This window comes from Rhincodon typus, chromosome 6 (assembly GCF_021869965.1).
Source record: "Rhincodon typus isolate 14 chromosome 6, sRhiTyp1.1, whole genome shotgun sequence".
NCBI lineage: Eukaryota > Metazoa > Chordata > Chondrichthyes > Orectolobiformes > Rhincodontidae > Rhincodon > Rhincodon typus.
Window position 1 is genome coordinate 2,068,328 of NC_063337.1, and position 24,679 is coordinate 2,093,006.

Genomic DNA, 24,679 nt, shown 5'->3' on the forward strand with positions numbered 1-24,679 from the left:
GGGTGTGTGTGTGTGTGTGTGTGTGTGTGTGTGTGTGTTGGGGGGAATATACACCCGGGATTGTAGGGAAATGTACACCTGTCAAGGATAATGATCTGGATATATATTAGGGACATGGAGGATGGGGTGAAGGGTATGTACACTCAGTTGAGGGGAAGGAATCGGAGGGAGGATACATGTAACTGGGGGGTTGGGGGTGGGGGAGAGAGGGGGTTTGTTGGAGGAATATGAACATATGTCCTTGGTACGGAAGGGATATACACCCCATTTGAAATGTAATTTCTTGTCTTGCTGCTGTACCTGTTTTTCTAGTTGGATTTTGTTCTTCAGGTCACCTACAAGATGCTGAGCCAGTTCCTGGGCATTCATGTCAACCAGGCAAAACAGTAAGTTCAATGATTTGTGAGACACCTTGCATCACATTCCACCATCAAATGGTATGGCTACTGAACCACTTCTCGCAGTGGGATCTCCTGGAGAGGGATCCCTGTGTCACCCACATCTGCAGTGAGGAGTGGAGGAAATGGGCCAAATATGAAAAGGTTGAGGGTATAACAATCATGTGTGTGCTTCATTAGCATATTGGAATCTGGCATCCTTATTGTTGTAAAACATGTTGCAATAGGTCTTGATAGCCTCAGGTTGGAACGGATCAGATAATAGGTCAACCTTAGTTCTTTCTTTTCATCTGACATAAATTGGAATGGTATGCATGTTGTGGACATAAGTATCACAGTTTGAAGGATGTGTGTCACAATTGTAAAATCTGATGTTAAATTTTCTAATATTTGAATATCATTTGTAAGAAAAAGCTTGCATTTATATTGTGGTCATGTATAATAGAAACCTGGAATATAAGAGCAGGAGTAGGCTATTTGGCCATTTAGTATGATCATAGCTGACTATCTGTTTTAGTATGCTGTTCCTGCTTTCCCTGTGTAGCCTTTGATCCCTTTAGCCCTGAGAACTATATCTAATTTCCTTCTTGAAAGCATTTAGTATTTTGGCCTCAACTGTCTTCTGTGTCAGAGAATTCCACAGGCTCACCAATCTCTGGGTGTAGAAATTTCTCCTCAACTCAGTCCCCATATCCTTAGATTGTGACCCCTGGTTCTGGACATTCTCATTATTGCGAACATCCTTCCCAGTTCCCAGCATTTTCCCAGTCCAATCCTGTTAGAATTTTATAGATTTCTGTGAGAAAATGCCAGTAAATATAATCCCAGTCTGTCTTGATGCTACAAGACCCACTGAGGTTTTCCAGCACTTTCAGTTTCTATTCCACATGACCTCCCTGTTTACCAAGTTCATCTATATCTCCTTACATGGCTGAGTGCCAAATTTTGTTCGATTAGATTTAAAAGTTGTGAGATGCTCTGGAATGTTTTTCTATGTTAAAGTCGACTTTAAATGCCCTTTGGATGTTATTGGGAATTCTGGAGCCGATATTTTGAGGTTCATAGAATCCCTACAGTGTGAAAGTAGACCCTTGGCCCATCCAGTCCGTTCACACCCACCCAGACCCAACCCCCTACCTCATCCCTGTAACCCTGTATTTCCCATGGCTAATCTACCTAGCCTGCACATCCCTGGACACAATGGGCAATTTAGCACGGCCGATCCACCTAGCCCACACGTCTTTGGACTGTGGGAAGAAACTGGATCACCCAGAGGAAACCCATGCATGCAGATATGGGGAGAATGTGCAAAATCTACACAGACAGTTGCCTGAGGGTGGAATTGAACCTGGGTTCCTGGCACTGCGGGGCAGCAGTGCTAACCCCTAGGCCGCCCAAGATTTAGTGCCATTTCAATTGTTGCTACATGCTGGCTGCCCATGGCTATCTGCCTGTTACCAACTTTAGTAGCCCTTTTTTCTAAGAGATTCTGCTAGGGTCCATTAAAGAGTTCGTATGGATCTTTTAGCAACTGCTTTTGAAAACAAGGTTTGTCTATCTGGTTGTGAGACCGATTTTGTTCACCAGTTTAGGTTTATTACAAGAGGTTTTGCACCTTTAACTATGTCGTTTTCCCTTCTGTCTACTTCCCAGAATGCTTTTTTACTATGTGGAGCGAAAGCGGAAAGAAAATTCTGGAGCCCAGCTCCATGTGACGTATCTCGTGTCAGGGAAAGCAGTCGAAAATGGAATGTCGGTATGTGTATTTGGAACAATTAGTGACATCAGAAAACACTTGTACATTAGGAATTGTCAGGACCACTTTTTCACATCCTCTCACTTTTCTATTGTGGAATGTCCAAGGGCAAATGGCCCACCAACTTTGTGGGTTTCTTCGCAATCAAATCCCATTCACCTCAGCTATCCTTTAAGACCCCTCCCAGTCTAATCCCACCCTTCTGCTCACTCCATGTATCCTTTAATAAGATTATAAGAAGTAGGAGCAAGAGTAAAGTATTAGTCCATCGATGCAGTTCTGTCATTCAATAAGATGACGATTGATATGATTACGACCTTAACATCATTTTCCTGCCTGTCTCCCCTTCATATTTCCCCCCACCACTACTGCCACCACTACTTTCCCTTAGCTTTAACACCACTTGTTGGTCTGACATTTGCCTAACTCACCATTGAATATAGTCAATGATCCAGCCTCCACTGTTCTTTGGTGTAAAGAATTCCAAAGACGAATTATCTTTTGAGAGAAGAAATAGTTTCATGTATCCATCTCAAATAGCAGGTTGCTTATTTTGAAATAAAAGCAAAGTATTGGAGAACTGAAATTAAACAGAAAGTGTTGAAGAAACTCTGCAGGTCTGGCAGTATTGGTTCTGAAGAAGAGTCATTGCACTCTAAACATTAATTCTATTCCTCTCTCCGCAGATGCTGCCAGATTCTAGTACTTTCTTCCCTCAATTTGAAATTCTGCTTCCTTGTTCTAGATTCACCTAAAAGGGGAAATATCCTCTCAGTTTTCACTCTGTCGGAATTCCGTAGGATCTCATACATTTGAATAGGGTCACCTCTCGTTCTTTTAAATTACAATGAATACAGGCTGAATCTTTCCTTATAAGACAATACCTTCATCTTAGGAAATAGCCCGCATTTTAAACTAATTATTCAGCTCCTTTTATGATAATCTATAGCTTTATCAGCCTAATTACTCTATTCATTCTTTAAAATATGGTCCCATGCTTGCTTAGGGGATGCATGTATCTCTGGCGTGCTGCTCAGTCACATACAGTAAGAGGATCTCAGGTTCCAGCCTTGATCTGTACTGAATTAGCTGATCTCACCCAGGACATACTTGATTGCTACAGTTGGGGGTCAGTGCTGCTCGCTGGGGAGAGACCTGCTTCTTGATCTCTGTTACAACAGCACCCTCCAACATAAGCAGGCAAGCACTGGCAAAGAATGCAACTGGCATCACATCATCACAAAGGCTTTCTTAAGCAGAATTGGTTGTATGGGCTTGAGATGCTGAGATGTGGCCTGGTAGTTGTGGCATTCTCCTTGGATAGAGAGTTTAACTGGCTGGCTGATCACTCACTAACTCCAGTATTGTTTTATTCCAGTGTCACAAGGTAGCAGTGGTGAGAGAAGATCAGCTGGAAGGTAAGAGTAGACATCTACACTTAACCCAGTTATCCACATCTGTAAGCCACTCAAGGCTTTGACTAATTGTTTCATGAAGTCAACAGCATCTGTCTTTTGTGACCCTGTGACCCCTCTGCACTGGGTATAGTGCTCAAATTGCTTGTGTTGGAATGAGAAACATCAATTCCTGTAGGGGAGAACAGAGAAATTAAATTGTTCTATTTTGAGGTGAGAAACACGTGGGGCAATTCTGCCCTTTGCTCATTGGCCAGTTTGAAAGAAGGAAATAGATGTTCTGACTTAGAGTTACACAAAGTTTTCAGGTACAGCACGTAATCGAGAAGGCTAATGGAATGCTATCCTTCATGATGAGAGGAATTGAGTATAGAAGTGAGGATGTTCTGCTTCAATTATACAGGACATTTTGAGAACACATCTCAAGTACTGTGTTCAGTTCTGGCCTCCTTATTCAAGGAAGGATACAATTGGAGATGGTTCAGAGGAGGTTTACTAGATTGATAACTGCAGTAAGTGGGTTGTTTGATGAGACTAGTTTGGTCGGAGAGGGGTGACTTGATTGAAGTGCATAAGATCCTGATGGCCTTGAAAGGTGGAAGTGGAAAGCATGTCTCCCTTCGTGGGTCAGTTCAGAACCAGGGGCCAATTTTAAAATTAGGGTTCATCCTTTCAGGACAGAGCTTGGGAGTGGAATTTTTTTCTGAAGGTTGTGAAACTTTGAAACTCTGACTCAGAAAGCAGTGGGGGAGTTATTGAATATTTTTAAGACAGTTCTTTAGGAGTGGATGGGAATGTGGAATTCTAAACAAACAGATCAGCCATGATCTTGTTGAATGTGGAGTAGACTTGGCAGGCCATATGGTTTATTTCTGCTTATGTTTTATGTATTCATATGGCCTACATTGGCTCCCAGTTAAGCAGTGCCTCAATGTTTAAAACTTATGAATTGTTTTCAAAGTCGTCCCTATCTCTGTACTGCCTTCCAGACTCTCAGCCCTTAGATCTCTGTACTTCAATTCTGGCCTCTTGCAAATGCCTGATTTTGACTGCTGCACCACTCCTGGCTCTGTCTTCAGCTGCCAATGTCCTAAGCTACCTCAGATTTATCTCTTTGTTTTCTATGTCTTTGTTTTCCTTTTAAGGTGTTTCCATAGGTAATTGCCTTCCTGTTAGAGGCAGAGTGGGGAGAGAAATTGAGAGAGATTCACTAGATGGATAACAAACTGTTGGACTTGCCTGTCTTGGATGTCTGGAAATTCAGACTTGCTCTTCTAGTGTATAGGAGACTGTATAATTTCCAAAAATGTTGTTTTTATTTTATGAAAAAAAAAGTTGGTAGATTAAGCTCGAGGACCTGAATGGTCCAACCCTGATCCTTTGAGTCTCAGAAAGGAGAAGATAAGGTTCAAATAAAAGCAAAATACTGGGGTTGCAAGATGCTTTAAAAAAGAGGATACAGAAGTCATGCTCTGAAGGTGTGGAATTCAAAAATCAGTACTAGGGGCTGTAAGATGCCCAAGTGGAAAATGAAGTGTTGTTCCTTCCAGCTTGCGATCTGACGCTCAATGCCTGTGTCTGGGAAGCAGGTGGGTTAGGAAGAGGTAATAGAGATGGGAGCCTAAATCAATCCAGGTTCTCGCTCCTAATCAAGATACAGTAACTTGCTGGAAAAGGTGCGAATGTTCATCAGGCATGCGAATGGGCTGAATTTTACTGTGGTTGAATGCTGAGAATTATGAGGTGTGGCTTCGGGAGAAAGGGACATGTCAATGGAAAATTGTTACATGCCAAATATGCATGATTTTATATTCCCTGAATGTTCATATATTCACAGCAGTGAAAATGAAGATGCTGGTGACTGCTAGTGTCCACGTTTACAGCATTCAGAAAGCAGTGTTGAAGGATAGCAGTCCCCTGTTCAACACTGATTATGAAGCAATCAAGGAAAATCTTCAGAACAGCAATAAGTAAGTAACAGAAAAGGTTTTGTTGGCTTTCATAGCCCCAGCATCAGAACAGCAACTGAAGAAAGTTATCAGAGTGAAATTTGTCATGTATTTTAGAATTCCATCAATGCTAGGCCATTTAATGCCCATTTCTAATTGACCTAGAATACGCAGTAGTGAGCTGCAGCATTGAACTGCTGGAGTCCATGGAGTGTAGGGATACTCGCAGTACTGTTAGGAATGGAGATCTACATAAGTGCAGGCAATTAACATCTCTAACAAGAGAGATTCTAAACATAGCCTCCACGTCATGCAATGGCATTACCATCACCGAAACCTTCACTATCATCATCCTGACAGTTGCCATCGACGAGAAACAGAACTGGACTTGAACTGCTCCACCCAGAGCACATTCTGTGCCCTTGTCGCCCTCAACGCATCCTCCAGTTGTGCTCAACAATGATGAGTAACTGATTCTTCATCGACCGAAAGGAGCGGTAGATGGTAATCATCAGTCTGTTTCCATACCCATGTTTGACCTGATGTCTTGACATTTGATAGGATCCATGTCTGTGCTGAGGACTCTCAGCACAACATCTTCACAACTGGGTATCACAGTGTCACTATCACTGTCACGACTGTGAGAGGATCCCTGTCATTCAGGGATCATAATGGTAGTGTTTAGGACATTCTATGTTGACCAGTTAGCTTAACGTCTGTTATTAGGAAAATGTTAGTTTGTTGTAAAAGTTGTAAGAGCAAATTAGAAGTACATAATATAATCAAGCAGAGTCAGCACAGCTTCATGAAGGGGAAATAATGCCTGACAAATTTGCTAGAATTCTTTAAAGACATTACAAGCAGAATAGATAAGGGAGGCAGCGGATGTGATTATATTTGGATTTTCAGAAGGCATTGGCTAAGGTATCACACATTGGGTACTTAATAGTATAAGAGCTCATGGTATTGGAGATGGTATACAAGCATGGATAGGAGATTGGCTAGTTAGCGGGTGACAGAGAGCTGGGATAAGGGGGGCATTTTCGGAGTGGTGGCCTGTAAATTAGTGGTGTGCCATGGGAATCAGTGCTGAGGCCACAATTATTTACAATATGTATTAATTACTAGGATGAGGAAAGTGAATGTGCTACTGCCAAGTTTGCAGATGACACAAAAATAGATGGGAAGGCAAGTGCTGAGGGATATAGATAGTTTAAGCAAGTGAAATATAATGAAGGGAGATGTGAGATGATTGTCTTGTGAGGAGAGTTTGTGTAGATTGGGCTTGTACTCATTGGAATGTTGGAATCCAGCAGAATGAGAGGTGGCCTTATTGAAACATATGAGATTCTTAGAGGAAAGGTTGTTTTTTTCCTATTTATTTATTCACAGGACGAGGGCATCGCTGGCTAGGCAGCATTTATTGCCCATCGGGCAGTTAAGAGTCAACCACATTGCTGGGGGTCTGGAGTCACCAGACCAGGTAAGGATGGCAGTTTCTTTCCCTAGAGGGCATTAGTGAACCAGATGGGTTTTTCCGATAATCGACAATGGATTCACGGTCATCATTAGAGTGTTAATTCCAGATATTTATTGAATTCAAATTCCACCATCTGCCGTGGTGGGATTCGAACCCAGGTCCCCAGAACATTATCTGGGTCTCTGGATTAACAGTCCAGCTGATAATACCACTAGGCCATCACCCCACTCTCCTCTTTTTTTTTCCACTTAGAACTCTCCTCTTGTGGGAGAGCACAGGTCCAGAAGGCCTAATCTCAGAATAAGGTGTTGCACATTTAAGACACAGATGAGGAGGAATTTTTTTTCCTGAGGCTGGTGTATCTCTGGAATTCTTTACCACAGTGGGCTGTTGAGACTAAGTTGTTAAGCATATTCAAGGCTAAAATAGACAGATGTTTAACCAAAAAAGGAGTCAAGAATTATTGGGAAAGGCAGGAAAGTGGAGTTGAGGACTATCAGATCAGCCATGATCTCATTGAGTGTGGAGCAGACTTCATGGGCCTGCTTCTATGTCTTTTGTGATTATTGGGCATGTTGGCTATTTGCACAGTAAATGAACTTTCATCTTCCAGTTCTGGTGTTAATTGTAACATATAATGTTTTGAGTATTTAGTTGTGTTGGGCATTAACTAGAGATTCACCTATGCTTCGCTTGGACTTCCTTTCATTGGAGTAAGCTAAAAGCACAGTTATTGGGTTAGGCGGTACATGAGCTTAAATGTTTAGTCTCCAGTTCCATCCTTCACCGTATGCTTTCCGGATTAGACCACTGGCTATCTGTGCTAATAAGGGACATTCACTAAAGACAATATCCTGGAGGGAATGGTGATAGTGAAAATATTTTATTAAAGTGTAGTCACTTATTTAAGAAATAGAACAGCATTTGCAGTGTGTTGGGGGAGTGGATTAATTCAATTTAGATGAAAATCTGGAGTTTGAAAAAATAGTCTAATGATGACCAAGCAACCACTGACAATTGTTTTAAAAATCCATCTGATTCAGTAATGTCCTTTAGGGAATGAAATCTGCCCTTACTAAGTCTGTCCTGTGTAACACCAGACCCACGGTAATGTGATTGATTCTTAACTGCCCTCTGAGCAATTAGAGCCAGGCAATAAATGCTGGGCTAGCCAGTGATGTCAATATCCCATGAAGAATATTTTAAAAAGTAATATGAAATGATTGAATAATTTGCTTTAGTGAAAGTACTTGGAAGATTGATATTCTTCAGAGAAGTGGGTCCTTCTCAATGTCCTGGCTAATATCCATCCTTTTCAGAGTAGTGCCATAAATCATTTTTATCTACCTAGAAGGCAACAAGGGACAGGTTTAAACCGAGGGGCACCACACCTCAGGCAAGGGGATAGGTTGAGAAGGAGAGTTCATGGTAGCCTCAGCCAGTGATGGGGGTCAGTTAGCTCAGTTGACTGGATGGCTGGTCTGCAATACAGAGTGATGCCCACAGCGTGGGTTCAATTCCCATCACTGGCTGAGGTTACCATGAAAGACTCTCCTTTTCAACCTCTTCCCCTCGCCCGAGATGTGGTGCCCCTCAGGTTAAACTTGTCTCTAGTTGCTTCTCCAACGAGGAATTAACCCCCAAATACAGCATCAGATTCTATCTAGAAGGTTTAATGTCCTCTTATGTAGGTTAGTGCTTACAACAATATACAACTCACTGTACTGCATTGGGAGTGTCAGTCTTGTCTTTCTGCTCAAATTTCTGGAGTAAGACTCAAACTTACAACATTCTGACCCAGCAACTCACGGCTGGTGCTTTAGACTTCTAGAGAGATGTTGACTTTCTCAATCTCGGGCGTAGATTGTGCCATGTTCCATTTTCTCCCATCACTTTGCCATGAGAACAGAGAACTTTTTTAGAACGTAAAACAGTACTGCACAAGAACAGGCCCTTCAGCCCATCATGTCTGTGCCAACCGTGATGCTTATCTAAACTACTACAGTCTGCCTGCACATGGTCAGTTTCCCTCTATTCTCTGTCTGTTCATGTGTTTGTCTAAATGCCTCTTAAACTTGCCATTTTTCTTTTTGATTGCAGGTACAGTGCTATTCGATGTGCTGGTGCTGTTCCTCGGTCAGCAGAGGAGATGGCTCGACTGCAGAAGTCAGTGCAACAGTCCTCTTGGTGTTCAAATGAGATGGACAGCAGCAGCAAACCCATTGTTAATGGCAACATGCGCACGGCCCCTAGAAATGTTCCTCAGCAGCCCAAGGGAATCATGGGGATGTTCTCTGCCAAATCCACTGCCAAGACACAAGATAAAGAGGTGAAAGGGGAGCCTGTCGTGGTCAAAGATGCAGAAACTGCTGTAAGTATTTGACAAATATCATGGACAAGAGAGAGAAGTGATTTGAATAATTTTTACCTCCTCTCCAGCTCACAACAGACCTTTTTGTGATAACAAGGTGTAGAGCTGGATGAACTAGGCAGGCCAAGCAGCATCAGAGGAGCAGGAAAGCTGATGTTTCGGGTCGAGACCCTTCTTCTTGTTTTTCTTCTTTTTATTCCTTTTATAAACAGACATTGGTGAGTTTCTCCAAACCTTGTTTGTGAAATCGCAGCAAAGTCTTCAGGATTATAAAGAGTAGGATTTACTGCATTCAAAACGCAGAGGAATGGATCACGATACTCGTTTACACATATTCAAAAGAAAAAGAAATCAAGACAAGAAAAGCTGCTGGTTACTTAAAATCAATGATATCAGAATTATTTCATGAGAATTGAAGTGTCTAGTGAGTCAATGTCCATGTCAATGTGAGACAAATACAAGGAATGCTGGAGAAACAGTAAATGTTTTAAGTTCAGTCTGACTCCTTCAAAACTGAAGAATCTGAAGAAGAGTCATACCAGACTTGAAACATTACATCTGTAGAAAGAGAACAGAGTTAATGAGACCTGCTGAGCTTCTCCAGCATTCTCTGTAGTCATTTCAGGTTTCCAGCATTCATGGTACTTTGATTTTATTTGAATGTCCAGTTTAGGTACCTTCAGTTGTTGTGCACAGAGGTCATTTTTATAGAAGCTTCAGGTGCACTTGAATTGCTGATGAAGGTGATGAAGTTGTAGGCTGCCAATTGGTTCACTTCACTTTTTTTCCCGAAATTAGACTTTGCAGAGATATGAAAATCGGAGCTGGTGGTTTAGCTAAGCCTAGTGTTGTTACTGTTTAGATTTTACCAGCTGACAGTGGATCAAAGCCAAAGTTATATAAGTAAAGGCAGTTTAGACAAATCGATAGTTCCAGTCCTCATTTCCAGCTTTTTGTGGTAAATAGCTGGAGACAGATGCACCAAGTCAAGTCATTATGGGTTTCAATGACCTGTTTTGTTCGGAGCTAGCTGAGGTAGACATTTTGTCTACTTGTTCTTTATAGCTGGAACATTCATACAATGCAAGGAGGATCACAGTGCCACAGATGAAGAGTTTGCTTTTGTTTTGGTAAAGGCTGGGCATCTTCAGAAGCAGTTAACTTGTCTTTTCTTTGCTAACAGAAGCCATTCTAAAATCTGGCAAGCATCCGTTTTAAAAAAAAATGAAATTTAAGCAAGATAATATTTTCATTCAAAAATGAATCATACAGTTTAGTATTTCTCTCTTCCTTTACCAGGGATGGTGCACTCAACCTCTGGGTTAAATTCAGCTGAGGCTTTAATTACTCACTGATTCATTCTTGGAGTTGGATGCAAGAAAACCAATTCAATGGACTTGTCCAGCTGGAGAGAAGATGCCACTGGCAAAGAGAGTTAGCAAGGGAGTTGAAAAGGACTGAAGTGAGATAGCTGAAAGAATGGCCACTAAATGTGGAGCGAGAAGTCCAGGGGAGTAGTCACAGGCTGGTATTCGAGGAGCAGTTAATTTTTTTTACATTAAACAAGGGGGCTGTCTTCTGGCTTCGGTTCTCAACGCAAGATCTGCCATCAATGACTCAAAAATAGTTCGGAAAATAGGTGATGAAGATGATGCATAAAATGGATTTGGACAGGTTAAATGAGTGGGCTAAAACTCGGCAAGTGGAAAATAAAGTGGAGTGATGTGAGGTTATGCATTTTGGAAGGAAGAAGAAAGGACCTGAATATTATTTACCTGGAGAAAGACTGCAGGAAGCTACAGCACAGTGGGATTTGGGAGTCCTTAGTGATGTATTAAAAAGGCCAGAATACAAGTTTAGCAGGTAATCAGGATGGCAAATGGAATGTTAACCTTTATTCAAAGAGAGTGCAGTATAAAGTTAGTTAGGTTTTGCTAAAACTATACAAGGTACTAGCCAGACCACAGATGGAATGTATGAACAGTTTAATTAAGGAAATATATCCTGGCATTGGAGGCAGTCCAGAGAAGATTCACTAGGCTGATCCTGAGAAGAGGACGATTAGTTTGGTCCTGTACTTAATGGAGCTCAGAAAAACAGGAGGCAACTTTATTTAAACAGATACGATTTTTTACAGGATTTGACAAGATGCTGAAAGGTTGTTTCTCCTTGTGAGTCTAGAAGCAGAGGACATAATTTCAGAATGAGGAGTTGCACATTTAAAACATAAGGAATTTCTTCTCGGGGTAGTGTATCTGTAGAATTCTAGATCGCAGAGAGCTGTTGAGTCTGGGTTGTTCAGTATATTCAAGACTGAGGTAGACAATTTTTTTTAATCAGTAAAGGAGTGAGGTTTATGGGGAATGGGCAGGAAAGTGGAGCTGAGGATTATCAGATCAACCATGATCTCATCAAATGGCAGGGCAAACTCGATGGGCTGAATGGCCTACTTCTGCTCCTACATTTTATGGTCTTACAGATGGCTTTCATAATCCTGACTGCACAAGCACAGTTGCGTCTGTGATGGCACACCAGTTCTTTATGGTAATTGAAATTCTCTTCAGGAAAATATTTCTGATTTATAGTCAGCATTGTAATAGTTACAAGCTAATAAAATCAAGCATACAGTGGTTATCTTCTATTCACTGTGATTTAATTGTCTTTGTGTGGTAATTGAAATTAAAATGTTAAGTCCCAAAAAAGGGGTTAAACTGTTTCATAAACATAAGAGTCATATCGGACTTGAAATGTTAACTCTGATTCCCTTTCCAGAGTTGCTGCCAGACCTGCTGAGCCTCTCCAGCACTTTATTTTTATCTAAGCTGTTTCACAGTTTGAAACCAGTTCTGTGTAATCAGGTTACCAAAGTCTGGAGGGAGAATTTTGATGTAATTATTATTACCATGAAATGGGTCAGAGACCCTTTACGTTACATTTTCACTCTAGAACCATTCATACAAAATTTTCTGTTATTTCTTTAGCCATGGTGACTTTACTTATATTTAATTCTCTATTTATATTTATTTATAATACATGGCACATTGCTGCTAGATGTGAGTGTTAAGCAAAACTTGTGATTTTACACTTGCATGTGTGTTGCTCCAACTAGCAGCAGTGTTAACCACGCAAAGCCCTCAGGTTAATATCTGGATTTCCTGCACCTTCTCAATGTTACACTGGAAAGTCTGCCTGGATTTTGATCTTCAGTCTCTGAAGTGGAGCTTTACTTTCCGTAAGGCTTGAGGGATAGTGGTGGTATGTTGTGAATGCTTCTTCTGATTCATATGCTATTGTCCCAATTCCTCGATGCACAGACTATTTTGGATATCGGATGTGTTGTCTATGAATGAAGTACTGACAACCAATCTGAAAGGTGACAACATTTTTTTCATCAATGAGTTGTTTCATTACAACCAAGTGATTTTTCACTCTCTTCTCTTCCAGGCTCCTTCAGGGAGTAAAACAACAAACAAAGGGAACAGCTTCACCAACTTTTTTCTGAAAGCCAGTGCTAGTAAGTAAACATCATTGGCAGCCATGCCTTATTTTCCTGGACTCTGAACTGTGAAATTCCCTCGCAAAAATTGTCCACCTCACCTTTTAGAAATTACCTTCTTAACCAAGATTTTTGGGCCTTATGGTTCCATATAAGGCACAACGTTGAATTTTTCTCTGATATACACTCCTGTGAAGTCCCTTAGGGTTATTTACTAAGTTAAAGGCACTATGTAATAGCATTTTAGTTGTAGTAAATTGAATGTCTATTCTGTGTGCCCCACAGATAGTTCTGCTCGCTCTTCCTCCTAAAGGATGGACCACAGTGGTCTGAAAAGGTGACTCACCACTACTTTTTCAAGGACAATTAGGGTTGAGCAAAAATTGTGTTGATCTAGCCAGAAATGCCCAGATCCTGTGAAAGAATAAATGAAGAATCTTCACATGCATCCTTGAATTGTTCAAGTCAACTGCTTGCTTTGCATACTTGGGGTCTTAGAACAAAGAACAAAGAAAATTACAGCACAGGAACAGGCCCTTTGGCCCTCCAAGCCTGTGCCGATCCAGATCCTCTATCTAAACCTGTCGCCTATTTTCCAAGGATCTGTATCCCTCTGCTCCCTGCCCATTCATGTCTAGATACATCTTAAATGACGCTATCGTGCCCACCTCTACCACCTCCGCTGCGTTTCAGGCACCCACCACCCTCTGCGTAAAGAACTTTCCATGCATATCTCCCTTAAACTTTTCCCCTCTCACCTTGAAATTGTGACCCCTAGTAATTGAGTCCCCCACTCTGGGGAAAAAGCTTCTTGCTATCCACCCTGTCTATACCTCTCATGATTTTGTAGACCTCAATCAGGTTCTCCCCTCAACCTCCATCTTTCTATTGTAAATAATCCCAATCTACTCAACCTCTCGTCATAGCTAGCGCCCTCCATACCAGGCAACATCCTGGTGAAGCTCCTCTGCACCCTCTCCAAAGCATCCACATCCTTTTGGTAATGTGGCAACCAGAACTGTACGCAGTATTCCAAATGTGGTCGAACCAAAGTCCTATACAACTGTAACATGACCTGCCAACTCTGGTACTCAATACCCCGTCCGATGAATGAAAGCATGCCGTATGCCTTCTTGACCATTCTATCGACCTGCATTGCCACCTTCAGGGTACAATGGACCTGAACACCCAGATCTCTCTGTGTATCAATTTTCCCCCGGGCTTTTCCATTTACCATATAGTTCGCTGTTGGATCGGATCTTCCAAAATGCATCACCTCGCATTTGCCTGGATTGAACTCCATCTGCCATTTCTCCGCCCAACTCTCCAATCTATCTATATTCTGCTGCATTCTCCGACAGTCCCCTTCACTTTCTGCTACTCCGCCAATCTTAGTGTCATCTGCATCTTAGTGCCTTCTATTTTAATTACTGATTTTTGTTTTTGTGTGTATCAAAATTTGGAATAATGCCACACCTTATTTAGTTTTAAACAGCTCAAAGCTGCTTCTTGAGGAATAATGACTGTTGCGTGTGTGAGAAATATGAAGTCTCTTTGAAAAATACCCAGAACTAAATCTGCTTCAAAACCCACAGAGAAAGGTTCATCTCCATTCAGTCAAGCCACCGAGGAAGAAGACCTTCCGGCCAAATCCACTCAGGAAAACCCAGAGAAAGGGGATATCCCTGCAGTTGAAGATAGCACTGTCAAACCTGTATCAGACAGAGACAGAGGGGGAGATGGAGAGAGGTCCCCCACAAGCATGGCTTCAGCACAGAAGTCACAAGCAAATCAGGAGAAAATCCAGACAAAGAAGGACACAGCGAACAAACAACAACAAAAAGATGGACAAAGGTTAGTTGTGAATGGGTGGCTGAGTGTCGGATGGATGGATGGACAGATGATTGAAAAATACAAATCATCATTCAAAATATCATTATAGACAATAAAATAAAACAGAAAATAATAAAATGCTTGCATAGTCATGAACACTTCAATAAACAGATAGTTGCAAAATGCAAGTTTGCTTAATTTGCACTACAGAATAAAAACGAAAGGTTTCCTTCAATCTGTATTTTGTTTGGAAGATTGTGTTGTCAGGTTGAGTTTGTTAAATTCTCGAGCGTTGATGAACTAGGTGAGCTTTATCAAGTAAGGGATTGTGCTGTCGCATAATCTATTTATTGCATTTGTGATTGTAGAACAGTGCCTTTCTTTGTTCCGTCACTTTTTTTTTGAAGCAAGAGATTGTGTTAAGATTCCATCCGATGGTACTACTGGACAAATCAGATCCCAGAAAGAAACCCAGCTTGGAAGATATGTTGAGTTAGTTTTGTTTAGCTAGTCTGTGTGGTGGCCAGCCACTGAAACATATATTTGCATGAAGTTGTAGAATTTCTTCCAACTATCGAACATTAGTTTATTACACAAAAGAAAGCAAGCTATGTACATATTACAGTTAGAGAGATCTTAACACTGACATTAAAACAAAGTTTCAATCCGTATTGCAACGCTGTTACAGAGATTCAAGTCCAGAGGAATTATATTCTTGTCTCCACTTTTGAAGTTTCTATTTAACTGACCGCATCGAGTTTCTACTTGTTGAACTGTAGAAATAGTTTTATGATTTCTGTCCGTATTTGATGGCTTGAACCGTTCACAGTCCTGATGGCGAGTATTGCCTCTAAGCTGTACACGTATGCAGCCACTCCCATGTTTTGCGCAAGGTGATTGGCATCAACATGCCAGTCATGGCATTAACTTGCAGTTCTGAAGTCACTGCCATATGCTGGCATTGGAGCTGGTAAGAAGATTTGAGGGAACACTGCAGATGGCCTACACTTTTTCAATTCTAACAGCCTGAAGATTTTTATTCCCAATTCTCCCAGCTTGGAAATCTTTTCAAACTAGAAACAACACTGCTGCAATGACTGGCTTCCTCTGAACTGAACTGAAATCTGCTTGGAGAATAACCTTTCCCTCCTCAACTGAACTGTACTAGCAGAGAAACTCAAACTAGCCTCTGAACTCTTAATTCTTCTCATAAAACCCTGGTGTACAAACTGAACTAAACTAAAACAAAACTAATGATTTAATGTGTTTGCACTGTCTGCTATAAACCCAAAAGTATAAACATCTTATTCTATTAACATTCCAGGGCTTCTCCCAACCCTGCCATGATGTTGTTTATCTAGTGCTTTTAATGTCAATATGCATAGAGCAAATTGGCTGCACACCTTTTTATTGTTATTACCTAAAAGACCATCGGAAATCACTGACTAATTTGAAATATCTTCCTCCTCTAAAGCAGCAAGAAAACCAAGCGCAATATTCCATTTACCAGTGAGGAGCAGGAGCCTTGTAATAAACGGAGGAGGAGGATCAGACAGCCTCAGTCAGACAGTAGTGATGACGAAGGTGATGTATAATTTTGCAATTTAGTTTGAATCCTTTCTGGCCAGAGAATAAATATTTTCAATTAGGAAAAAAATAGTTAGGTAAGTCTTACTCAATTTTAAGTTTTGAGATGGATGCAAACCCTGAAACAGTAGATAACACTGTGGTGTATGCTTTCAGCCCTTCACTGGATGGGAGCACACTGGCTGGGCTGTAGAATTCCTAACCTCTGACCTGCTATGGTAACCACACTATTTGTATGACTGATCCAGTTCAGTTTCTGGTCAATGGTAACCCAAAGTTATCATTTTATTCTCTAGCGGGAGATTCAGTGATATTAATGCCATTGAATATCAAGGGCCAGTGGTTGGATTCTGTCTTGTTGAACACAGCCATCGTCTGGCACTTGTGTGGCACTAATGTTGTTTGTCACATCATATAAACTTGAACAATGTCCTGTTGCACGTGGACACAAGTTGCTTCAATACTTGAGGGGTCATGAATAGTTCTATACATTGTACAATCATCAGTGAACATCCCCACATCTGACCTTGTAATGGAGGGCGGGTCACTGAATCAGCTGAAAATGATTGGAACATGGAAACTACTCTGAGAAACTGCTGCATTGATGTCCAATTGAGACAATTGACTTTCAACAACCACAACCATCTTCCTTCTGCTAGGTATGCTTACAATCAGCAGTGTGTGTCTGGGGCCTTGGATAGTGAGGAGGGAAAAGTAAAATGGGCAAATGTTGCACCTTCTGCAATTGCATGGAAGGTGTTGGGAGTGGAGGAGCAGTGAACCAGGGTGTCCCAGAAAGAACAGTCCCTGTGGAATGCTGACAAGGGAGGAAAATGTGTGTCTGAAGGTGGCAGGAATGACATTTCATGGTTCTTTGGATATGGAGGCTGGTAGGGTGGGAAATGACTGGGGTACACTATCGTTGTTGTGGAAGGGAAGGGAAGGGATGAGGGCAGAAACACAAGAAATGGGTCAGAAATGGGTGAAGGCCCTTTCAACCTTGGACGGGGAATAAAGTGGACATTCTGAGACCCTCCTGTGGAAGGTAGCATCAGAATGAAGGTGACAGAGACGGAGAAACTGGGAAAATGGAATAGAGTCATTGCAGGAAGTGGTGTGAGATGATGTATAGTCGAAGTAACTTTGAGAGTCAGTTAATTTGTAGTGGATATCGGTAGCCAGCCTATCTCCAGAAATAGAAACAGATATGGAGGAAGGGAAAGGAGGAGTAAGAGATGGACCAGGTGGAACGTAAGGGTTGGCTGGACATTGGAAGCAAAATTGCTCAATTTTTCCAATTTCAGATGAGCGGGGGAAGCAGCATTTATTATGTTATTGATGTACCAGAGAAAGTTGTGAGGAGAGACCCAAGTAGGACTCGAACAAGGAATGTTCTACATAACTGACAAAGAGACAAGCATAACTGAGCTCATATGTTTGATGAAAGTGAGAGAAGTTAACGGAGAACTTATTCAAAGTGAGGACGTGCTTGGGCAGGCAGAGGAGGGTGGTGGTGGAAGATGGGGGCGGTTCAGGCCATCTTTCCAGGAAGAAGCAGAGAGATCTCAGACCATCTGACAGGAATGGACATGTAAAGGGATTGCATGTCCATGGTGAATAGGAGGCAGCTACTGCTGGCAAACTGGAAATCTTGAAAGTGACGTAAAGTATGAGACAAATCACGGATGTCAGTGGAAAGGGACTGCACAAGAAGAGAGAAAATAATGTTCAGTTAGGGAAAAATAAGTTCCTCGGGACAGGAACAGGTTGAAACTATGGATCTGCATGGGCAGTCCTGTTTGTGGATTTTAGGAAAGAGGTAGAAGTAGAGTTGTACGAGGTTGGGAGAAGATGAGCTGGGAAGCTATGACAGGGGACCCCAGATGAGGTGAAGTTAGTAATGGTTGTGGAAGCAACAGCTTGATGTTCGATGGTGGGGCCATGGTCTAGGGGAGATAGGAAATGCTCGAGAGCTACCACTTTGCTTATGCAACGTAGAGGTCAGCACACCAGACAACAACGGCACTACCCTTGTCAGCAGGTTTGATTACAAAGTCATGGTTGGATCTGAAAGAACTGAGAGCAGTAAATTCAGAGGGAGATAGGTTAGAATGGGTGAGGAAAACAGAGTATTTAAGGTGACCAATGACAGTTCTCAATGACCAGCTTGAATACAGATAAGAGACCGGGGGATGGTTGAGGAGAGGAGAGAGTTTTGGAGGTGGGTGATTGGGTCAGTGGGACAGGGAGAGGATTCCTGCCCACAAAAATGGGCACAGAAGTAAAGACTATGGAAGATAAGTTCGATATCTTGTCCTGTATAAAATTCATTATGGTGGGGATGGAACTAAGTACTTTGGGTACAGGTTGTTAAGCATCGGAGAGAGGAAGGGATGGAGTCAAAGGGAACTGGAGGTGAGTAAGATTCCAGAAGGGCTTGGGCACCTCAGAGTTGTTACAATTTGCATTCCTTAGTATTTGAAAGGAAGAGAAAAAGTTTCTTGTAAAAACATCAAAAAAGCTGAAGAATGAAGTCGAACTGAGGTGTTGGACAGCTTTGAGACAGTGTGAAGCAGTGCTGATGGAGAGGGAGGACAAGATTATGCATATGGTAGCAAATAGCACTGGCTGTGGATCTCGGCAACAACAGCTGCCCGAAGTTAGCTCCTTTGTTCATGTTTGGATTGAGGCTGTAATGAAGCCAGCCAGGAGCTAAGTGGCAATCTTTGCAGTTAAGTAAGAGGACCAACAATGTTATGGGAACACTGCTGCTCCCAAATCATTATGACTGCCATGCATTACAGTCCTTGCATTACTGCTAGATCAATTTCCTGGACTCTAGGTAGATAGGATTTTGAAGAAGGCATTTGGTCTGCTTGCCTTTATTGGTCAGTGCATTGAGTATAGGAGTTTGGAGGTCATGCTGTGGCTGTACAGGACATTGGTTCGTCTGCTTTTGAGAGGAGGATGTTATGACAAGGAGGAGGGAGAAAAATGATCTTGGACGCTTATAAGATTTGGAGTTACAAGCTAACCTGTGCTTTGAGAAGAGTGCCCAAAGATTCATACAGCTTGGAGTCTGCTGTTGATGGCAAGGCTGTCAATTTTTCAGAGTGGTGGGGGAGCCAAGAGGGAAGGTTTTGATTTTACCTGCACCTGCTTTGAATAAATTCTGATCAAAATTGAACATTGCATTTATTTTGTTTTCAGTATTGAGCAGCTCTCCTTGTCACTCAAGTTCTTGGTTTTCTGTTCCAGTAATCCCAGACTCTCCTGAAGCTTGTGGTATAAGGACTCCATCACCATCCCCTGAAGAATCAACTAGGGAAGAGGATACATCACCTCAGTGCCTTGCAGACATTGAGATTAAGCCACCATGTTGGGAAAATGCAGATGGATCTGAGGTAATGCACAGTTCTTCCAGTAGCTAGTTTATGCAGAAATAATTTGCAGAATGGTTATACAGAGTTTCAGGCGGGAGCTGTGGCCTGTATCTAGATGTGAAAGGAATAGAACAAGCTGCTACAGTAAAAATCAGTCTTTAAACATGCAATCCAGGATTGGACCCGACTAGGTTTGTAGTGCTGACTTTGGTTTAATACCATTAAGTGTGGTTCATTTTCTAGAAAAACACAAAACTGCACTCTACAACAGAAGGTGGGAGTGGTGCAATGATAGAGGGATTTGAAAATCAGGATGGAGGCTTAAACAATAAGTTGTTGCTGGACTTGGAGCCGGAGGCTGTTTGACCAATTGGATTTGTACCAGAGGCACCCCTAAGCATTGGGTCCTACTTTCTTCCCATTATGTCTCTCAGCTTCATCAGCCTCATGTGTTGGCTAATTTTCACTTAAAATGATGCTTTCCACATTTATGTGCCCATTGGGAAAAGACCATGCATGTTTGATATAAATCTGAATTCATGTCAGTGCACCAATTACTCCTCCCATTCCAACATTTTGGAAGGGCCAAAAATCCCAGATAAATGTGTGAAAAGCTTATTAAAGGTCTTTGATACCACATTCAGGATTCAACAATCCAGCAAGCATTTTCTCTCAGGTGGTAAACTATTTTACCCAACCTCTTCATCGTCACCTCAACCTTTATAATGAACTGATACCAGTATCTCCCTAATGATCATTATCTGAGTTAAAATAATGGACATCTGAATAAGATTCAGGGAGACAGTGGCATTGTGTTAGTGCCTAGTGATGACTCTTCATAAAACTGTTCATTGTGTCCGGATCTTGTAAATTTTTGTCCATTATTGATCCAGTTCTTTTTTTGAGACTTTTACTACTGAATCTGTTTCAAACATTTCCTGTCAGGCTCTGCTTTCTAGGTTACTATAAGTATTTTGTATATATATTTTTAAAACCTTTTACTTTTTACCCATCATCTTCGTGTCCACTGATTACTGACTCTTTTGCTGCACATGTTGAGGCTCTGGCTGTATTATCAAGTGAAAAGGATAAATACTAGAAACCAGAATGAAAGCAGAAAATGTGCATCTGGTTGATCAGATGCCATCTGGAGTAGAGAAATTGGTCCATGTTACAGCTTCATTCCATCTTCCTCTATTTCCACTCCTCCCCCAACCAGAAAGCAGTGGGAGTGAAACGTAGGAGACGGCGACGAGTTCTCAAATCCAAGATGTTTCTGGATGAAGAGGGTGCTATGGGTAAGATTTACCAGTTAATACATGATTCTTAATACCATTTGTTCGGTTATCAGGAAGCCCACACAAAGTGAAGGAAAGGGTCCTCCGATTGAAGAGGCTTTGAGGGTTGATGGAGTCCTCTTACTGGAGAGGCCAGGGTGGGGCTTAGTCTGCAGCTCAGCTCTTGAGTTGAAGACGATGTTGAATCTTGGTTCACTCTGTGATGGTAGCCAGGGAAGGAAATGGAGTCAGTGGTAAGAACATTGTGCGGTTGCTTGGGGTGGAGGGAGGGGTGTAAAGCAATGGCTTTGATCTTCCTAGCGTTTCACTGAAAGAAATTGCAGCTAATCCGAGACTGGATGTTGGACACGGTAATCGGACAGGGGAGGGAAGTGAGAGTTTGGCGTTGTATTTGTGCTTGTGGAATCTATCGTATGATGCTGTCGAGATTCACTGAAACTACATTTAAAGTAGTTTGTCATACTCCTATGTAGAATATATCTGTTAAGCCTCTTTACATTTGCCCCCTCCCCTTCCCCACATTCTATATCAGTGACAGAAAAGGTTTATCAGAGTGAGTCGTGCACTGACAGCGAGGATGAGTTTGTGGCGAAGCAACAAGAGTCGAAGAATCTCTTGGGACCCAAACCTAACACCGCAAAGAGCACATTGGGAAGCAAAGACCAGCTAAAGGAGCACAAGGATAAGAAAGCATCAGCCTCCAGTAGGGCAGGCAAGCAGGCATCCATCATGGGATTCTTCAAAAAGGCTGTTTAGGAGCACCTTCCATCTGGTCTCATGCTGACCCAACCTAAATCAACCAGTATTGAATGTGCGTCAACAGTCATCGTGGACAGACATTGAGATCCAAACCAAAGTCTGAAAAGCTAACCATTGGCTCTCGGTTTATTTGAAACAAGCTGTAAACAAGAAGAAAACTTGGTGCTGGACAAATCAGGTGTTGAGAAAGGTCACCGTTAACTGAGCAGCTCACATACCTTGAGTGGCACTCCATTTGGAGTGAAGTTACCTCTAGAGACAATTTCTCATTGCACACTTAAACATTGTATATTACTGTCCAGAGTCTTTATGCTCTGTCACTGCTTTGGGAATAATCTTCAAACTTTATTCTATATGGTACTACTACTTGGTATTTCAATGGGATGACATCGACTAACTGGATCTCTTCAATTCTCTGAAGTGATAATCACTAACAGTGTTTCAAATAGAAGCCTTTGCATGTGATAGTTACAGGACCATGGGGTTGGGTTTTAACCATCTCCCTGGCTGAGTCTGTTTCAGCAGAGGGTATTTAAAAAGTGATTGTGATCAAAAACAGAAGAGAAAAAAAGGCCTGGTTGTTTGTTTTTGAAAAGCAACTTTTGTGAACAATTTCAGGTGAGTTGAGGTTTTTACATTTGGGAGGATAAGCTTCTTTACTCTGTATGCTGCCTCGGCCTCTACTGTTACAACAGGTGTTACTGATGTACATTGCTGCCTTGTACACTGTTTTGTGTCCTGTTGAAATATCTCAATAGTCCTGTAAAGTCCTCTGAGAAGGTTAAGGGATTTTAAGCATTTTTTCTGTAGTGCTGCTCTTGTCCCCAGCATGTTCAACATTGGGAACAGTTTGATAGTTTCACAACAATCCATGATTAACTTTCCTGCCTCACCCTCTATGACCAGGGAGATGTCTATAGATTTTAGAGGGCATTACAATGTTGTTTGCACATTTTCCACAAGTCACTGGACAGTGAACACGAGTACAACAAAATTCATTTAGTTTTATTTTCCTTAATTTGGCACTAAACCCAGCATACTTATTGCCCCAGGTAATATAAGCTATGCCTTCCCACTCTGATTCTGATATGTAACCTAGTCTGTATGGCTCCTATGTTTGCACCAGATGATTACATTTATTTACTGAGATTACCCCCACCCCACATCTCAAGTGAGCTCTAAGGAATGCTTTCAGTGACTGTCTGCCGTTGTCTAAATACAACTTCTGAGACAGGACGTTAAGTTCACATTTTCATTTTACTGTCTGAATTAAAGAAGTTTATCCTAACTCTCAACCAGTTCTGTTCAGTTCAACTTTGGGTAGGGTACACTTAACTGGTATTCTTGGGAAGTCTTAATCAATAAGTGATAATGGGAATTGTGGAGACTGGCAGAGGCCCTGACAAGGTGCATATTTGTAAATGAACAGTGCTGGGGGAGTATCTCATTATTTATTGTGATCCTCCAGGCATAGGTGTAAACTGACAGTCCCTAAAGTTTGTCAAGTTCTCAATAACATGATATTTGTGCAAATATCCTGCTTTGCAGTGTAGGAACATGGGACACATGTCCTTCCACATACTGATTTAATTATTAGTCTGAACTGTCCAATGCCAGATTTTTGACGTTTTTAAATTTCTTCAATTAAAATTGTATTCATGCTATGTATATTTATTTCCAGCACAGAAAGCACTGCTTACTACCCCTAGCCAGTTGCAATTCTGAGGACTGTGAGGAGACGGTTTCTGTGGGGAAATACTTCAGTATAAGAATTCACAATCATGAAGGGGACTGTCAATGCGAGGTGCATGCAACTTCCAGACATAATTTCATTCGTATTTCAGGCCTTGTAAATGGAACTGGGCTAGCTTGGGGAGGAGGGGAGGTGTTGAAGAATAGGGAGGTATGTGGGTGGGGTGGGTTGGATGAGTTCTAGATTTGAGTAATTCAATTAACAATTTTCTGTTTTAAAGTTTATCATACATGAATAAAAGTTCTTTTAAGTAATCCATTTCAAATTATCCAGTATATACCTGCACAGCGGAGGGTCTTGAGACAGGCAATGTCTCAATTGACAGGTAATGTCAATTGGTTAGTAATCCAGAGTCCTAAGCTAAAGTTCTGGGAACGTGGATTCAAATACCATGGCAGATGGTGAAATTTGAGTTTAATTTTTAAAAGCCTGGAATTAAAAATAAGTAGTTGATGAAGGGTGTAAACCTGAAGCGTCGACTTTCCTGGTCCTCTAATGTTGCCTGACCCACTGCGTTCCTCCAGCTCCACATGGAAGTGACAACCTTGTCAAGCTACAAATTAACTGCTTATGGGCTAAACAGCATAAGCTTCTGCAGGAGAGACGTAAGTGATTCCACAACCAATGAATCATATATAAACTCTGCAGTCCTGTCACATCTAGTTGTGAATGATGATTGATAATTAACTCACTGGACAAGGCTGCACAAATATCCCCACCCTCATGAGGGGAAGCCCAACATATCCGAGGACAAATGAAGCTGAAACCTTTGCAACCATCTTCACCCAGAAGGATTGAGTAGATGATCCATCTTAGCCTCCTCAGGAGGTCCCCTCTATCACAGATGCCAGTCCTGAGCCAATTTGATTCACTCCACAGGATATCAAGAAAAAGGTGAAAGTATTAGCTACTGCTCTGACAAAACTATGGGCTCTGAAAACATTTCAGCAATAGCATTCAAGATTTGTGCCTCAAAACTTGTTGTGTCCCTAGCCAAGCTGTTCCAATACAGCTACAACATCGGCATCTACCCAATCATGTGGAAAATTGCCCAGCTGTCTCCTCCACACAAAAAGCAGGACAAATCCAAACTAATTAGCATGCTATCAGTCTCTCATCAGTAAAATAATTAAACAGTAATGCTGTCAAAGAGCAGTTCCTTGGCTCATTAATGTTCAGCTTGTGTTGTGCCTAGGCTATG

General features: G+C 41.7%; 1 protein-coding gene across 2 annotated transcripts; it reads left to right on the forward strand.

Annotated features, from left to right (window-relative positions):
• The first annotated feature begins 214 nt into the window (after positions 1-214).
• pold3 (polymerase (DNA-directed), delta 3, accessory subunit) lies at positions 215-23,020 on the forward strand. Of its 2 annotated transcripts, none has more exons than XM_020531872.2 (11): positions 215-386; positions 2,052-2,154; positions 3,533-3,572; positions 5,407-5,539; positions 9,099-9,369; positions 12,814-12,883; positions 14,461-14,719; positions 16,173-16,282; positions 19,544-19,689; positions 20,888-20,966; positions 21,499-23,020. In XM_020531872.2, the coding sequence occupies exons 1-11, from the start codon at positions 343-345 to the stop codon at positions 21,720-21,722; spliced, it is 1,479 nt and encodes a 492-aa protein (XP_020387461.2). In that variant the 5' UTR covers positions 215-342; the 3' UTR covers positions 21,723-23,020. The 2 variants fall into 2 exon arrangements, with proteins under 2 accessions (XP_020387461.2, XP_048454266.1); XM_048598309.1 differs by having other exon boundaries at positions 229-386; positions 16,176-16,282.
• Positions 23,021-24,679: the final 1,659 nt, after the last annotated feature.